This window comes from Saccostrea echinata, unplaced genomic scaffold (assembly GCF_033153115.1).
Source record: "Saccostrea echinata isolate AGI-Se365-2 ecotype Australia unplaced genomic scaffold, CSIRO_AGI_Sech_v1 ptg000063l, whole genome shotgun sequence".
Lineage (NCBI taxonomy): Eukaryota > Metazoa > Mollusca > Bivalvia > Ostreida > Ostreidae > Saccostrea > Saccostrea echinata.
The window spans coordinates 132,981-137,833 of record NW_026889812.1 but is presented as its reverse complement, the minus strand read 5'-3'; the positions used below and the strand labels follow the sequence as shown (position 1 = coordinate 137,833).

Genomic DNA, 4,853 nt, shown 5'->3' with positions numbered 1-4,853 from the left:
GCTTAAGAATTTGTTCTTGTTATAAGAGACTCTATAATATTGAGCAATTCATGATTTCCTCAGTATACTTAAAAAATACGAGTATGCATAAAATATGAAGATAATGAACAGTATCCAATCTCAAAAGTCCAATAAAACGATACAAATTTGGAGCAGAGCAAACACAGACCTCAAAATTTAGAGGTGGGATCAGGTCCCATGGAGGAGTGAGCATCCCCTGCCGACCGTTTACACCCGCCGTGTGCTCCTCGTCATGATCGGAGTAAAAAATCGGAAAACACGTAGACAGTTCAGTGTATAAATATGGCCTAACAATTAGTATGAAAAACGTCAGTCAGCTTTTGAATCAATGATAGGTTTATGTGCTGACAAGGTCATTGTATCGACCGAAAAGTTGCGAAATGATGACTTCAAACGAACTTCTTAAAATCCTTGTTTCATCAACTTGTTTATCAATAGCTTGACTCGTTTTAGAAATTGTTCATACGTTGAGAATGCTCTTGCGTATCGAATCAATTGAGAGACATGAACCCCATATGCAGGTGATAAGGGTTTATTGCTACATAAGTAAGGAGAGTTGACGATTGAAATTTAAAGTCAACATATTGCATCAGTTGCACATTATTATTTTTTGAAAGTCCAATTAAGAGCCCTCTATACACTGCAACCTAAAGAGTTTTGATTTTGTGGAATTTTTATGCAAATAGAGTAACCTGCCCTTTGATTAATACGGTAGATTCTTTATTTTCGCTAGTACTTATTATCGGGAAATGGCTCTTTAACGTCAAATCTCGAGAACAATAATTCGCGAGTGGGCGGCTGATTTGGAGATTTTACATTGATTTCATCACCATAAAAATAAAATCGAGTAATTTTATTTCGCGAGTGGTGATTCTCGCGTAATTACGCGATAATTAATTCCTCGCGTATATTTAGGAATCTACAGTAATAAAATAAATTGAAATATACTTTTTATTATCTAATTTGTAATCAAATCAGGCATTCATAACATTTTAAGAGGCCAAGATGAATAAAGTGAACACTTCATCTGCAGGTATTTTTCCCACTTAAGTTAACAACAGTAATTTCTGTTAATCAGTACTTTATTGTCTTTGAACATTTGTCCTGGGGGTAAATGTAAGGTACCCTTTGATGAAAATGTGATAGACAAGCTCAATATTTACACTTTAACACACTGTAATTTTCTCAGCGTCCAAAAAATCTTTTCCTCGAGTGTATAGAGGGTCCTTAATCAACTGCTTTTAATATGACAAATTAACAGGGCTCTTATTTATGAATCCCTCCACTGCCACCTGCCATTCCTATAAATCTTCAAAAAATGAAGAATATTAATTTTAAATCTTTTTAATCCATACTGCAAGCACAAACAAATTCAAATTATGAAGTACCTTTAAAATCCCCTTGCACCTATTGCAGAATAACATATCTGAACTTTGCCGTTTGAATCAAAACATTAGACAGTCTGTCACAAATATATGTTCCACATTTGGAAAATTCTAGGTCCTTCAAACTCTTTTCATTAATGCACTTGGCTACATTCATCATATGGTCTTTTGTTGACATTGATTTTGACAAGGTCAATATGTCCTCTAGGTTGTCCTCAGTAAGATTAAGAGTCAGGCCCTTCAAATAATCCTCAAGTTCCTGTACAGTGTCCCCTGCTGGTGGGATTCATCATTCTGTAAAATATAAAACAAGGCATTTTCTTCATCACAATAACCAAACAGTACAGTTAAGGTGCCCAATGGAAATACCATTATTACGATTATTAATAATATTATTTAGTAGGCAATTTGAATTGATATCAGCAGCATATTAGCTCTCTATGGAAAAGTTTGTTATTAAAACTTAAAACAATACACTTTAATGAACTGTTGTTAATAATAAATGGTCTTATCAACTTCAACTCTACTTTGCTTTATATTACATCACAAAGAGCAGTCCTTGGTGCCAGTCATTCAGGAAAATTTTAATTACAGACCAAAGAACGAGAATTTCATTGACTTTCTTCCGATTTATCAGACAGCTTTGTGTATTTTTACTGAGTATTTTAATACAGATCTTTAAATACCTTTCTCAAACTATGAAGAAAATAACCTGGCAGGTAGATTACACAGTAATGTAAGTCATGTGACCTAAAAACACCAATTGTGTTGGATTTCAGTTGCTAAGAGGAGTCGCCATTTCTACCCTTGTTGACAGGTAATAATTATGTGTAGAATTATTTTAAATTCTAGATTTTTTTCCTTAAAACTCATAATTTTATTTATTATCTATATATGCATTAACCGTTTTGTAATCAAGGCATTGTGTTAAAAGGTTGGTATTTATGTTCCTACAAAAGAATGTGTCTAACAGTCAGGGAATCATAAATAAACTTGTAAAATCCATGGACAGCTTTAAGTATCTGCAATGATACAGAATGTCACATTTATTTAAATTCATATACAAAAGAATTATTTCTTAATGCTAGTGTTTTGGGTTGAGAAGTCAATAAATCAAACATGTCATAACTTGTTTGTCTATATTCAACTCATAACAATTAAAGCCTGTTTGTTTATATAAAATTTACATTTTACAATGTCTATTGCCATACCAGTAAAATCTTATAAATTATATTATTGTAGTATTTTTATGCTCTATTTTGTCATTCTGTCAGAATATTAAATCCATTATTAAGAGAAAAGTAAACCAGGAGTCGGAAAAACAGAAAGATATACATATCTCATAACCAAGTCTTAAGGATATAACAAATATTTATCAATAAAAAAAATCATAATTTCTGATTTTCAGAGCCAAACGCTAATCATGGACCCCCGTACCAGTGCCCAGGATGTGATGCGATGTGACCTGTGTGAGACTGCTGCAGTACAGATGCACTGTGATACATGCCTCGTCAACCTGTGCAAGGGATGTGTGGGAGAACACATCTCAACTGAAGAATCTAAGGATCATAAAGTGGTCAAATTTCAGTCTAGGAAATCAACTCCCCTTTACCCTGAATGTGCCTCCCATGAAAAAGAAAAATGTGAAATGTACTGTAGACATTGTGACATTCCTGTCTGTCAAACTTGCCTGGCATCTGATCAACATCTTGGTCATAAGTTATCAAAAATCTTGCATGTCCTGGGTGAAAAGAAAGACTTGATCAGGAATGAGCAAAGTGAATTAAATGAAACAATATATCCCACCTACCAGGACATTGCAGTTGATGTACAAAACAGAATGAGTCAGTTAGAGAAGGAATATGGAGATCTCTCAACAGCCATCACAAAACACGGAGAGAACTGGCACAGAGAAATTGAAAACCTTGTCAGAAAACTTAAAACTCAAGTTGATGAAATGAAGAACTCACAGTTACAAACTTTACAAAAACATCTGAATGAAATTAACAAGAACATTGTTGCCATTAAAGCTGAAATTGATTTGCTTGATATTGCTGCAGATTCTAATGACATTTCATCTCCACTCAATGTGAGATCTAATGTGGATCAATATAAAAACCTTCCACAAAAACTTGTTCTGTCTGTACCTAAATTCACTCCAGGGACAATCCAAGGGGAACAACTTTGTAAACTGTTTGGGACTTTATCATCAATTTCACTTACAGCAGATGATCAAGGATACAGTATAAAAACAACACAAAGATCACCAAAAGATGAATCTTCTTTTGTCGACCAAACATCACCAGAAATTGGATGCCGACAACGAGTAAAAAGGCTAAAGAAACCAATGATTTCCGAAAAATGTATTTCATGTTCAGGCTTCCTTAGAAGTGTTGCCTGTTTGAGAAATGAAAAGTTCTGGACAACTATGTTCAGCAATACCATGACACTCTACAGTTTCAATCAGGATTCACCACTCAAACAAATCACAACAAAGTCAGGAAACAGGCCTTTAGACATAGCAGTGACAAGAAATGAAGATCTTGTTTACACTGATTACACGGATAGGAGCGTCAACATTGTGAAAAATGAAAAGACAAAAATAGAGGAGGTGATCAGACTAGAGAACTGGAAACCTCAATGTGTCTGCAGTACCTCTACGGGTGAGCTGCTGATTACCATGGAAAGTGATGACAAGAGACAATCAAAAGTTGTTCGGTACTCTGGCTCCGCAGAGAAACAATCCATACAGTTTGATGATAAAGGTACACCTCTCTATTCATCTAATGGATCTACTAAATACATCAGTGAAAACAGGAACTTTGATATATGTGTAGCTGACTGGGGAGCTAAAGCAGTAGTGGTGGTCAATCAGGCCGGGAAATATAGATTCAGATATAAGGGATATAATCTTGTTCCAAGAAGATTACCACTCAGTCCAAAAGGAATCACAACAGACAGTCAGGGTCACATCCTTATAAGTGATGGGAACCACGAATGTGTTCACATCATAAATGAAGATGGAAAGTTCCTAAGTTACATAAAGTGTCAATCTTTACCTTTTCTACTACGTGGATTGTGTACTGATACAGAAGACAATCTGTTTCTTCTTAGTTGCAAAGTATCAGGAAAACAAAGCACTACAAAACCAAACAATACTGTTATTTCAAGTCAAGATTATGTAAAGAAAATTGAATACCTGCAGTGAAACCATGCATACACCCAGTGTCCAAGTTGTTAAATTAAGTTAAGTTCAAAACTTGATTTGAATTACTTCACAATAAACTTTTGAGATGTTTAAAATTTTCACTAAATATATTATGTTTTTAAATACAAAAATGTCTTATATATCTTAAATAAGAATGTAACCCCCTCCCCTTTCCCGGTATAAAAATATGATATGAACAGGAGAACATCCACTGTCAAGGGTTGGCTTTATTTTACAAT

General features: G+C 34.4%; 2 protein-coding genes across 2 annotated transcripts; both read left to right on the top strand.

The window, feature by feature from the left end:
- The first annotated feature begins 2,829 nt into the window (after nt 1-2,829).
- Nucleotides 2,830-3,944, top strand: LOC133175578 (E3 ubiquitin-protein ligase TRIM45-like). Its single transcript, XM_061310696.1, has 2 exons — nt 2,830-3,732; nt 3,843-3,944. Exons 1-2 carry the CDS (start codon nt 2,830-2,832, stop codon nt 3,942-3,944), a joined length of 1,005 nt encoding a protein of 334 aa, XP_061166680.1.
- Nucleotides 3,945-4,086: 142 nt separating this feature from the next.
- LOC133175577 (uncharacterized) lies at nt 4,087-4,614 on the top strand. The gene has a single exon (XM_061310693.1). It carries the CDS (start codon nt 4,087-4,089, stop codon nt 4,612-4,614), a length of 528 nt encoding a protein of 175 aa, XP_061166677.1.
- The last annotated feature ends 239 nt before the right edge of the window (nt 4,615-4,853 follow it).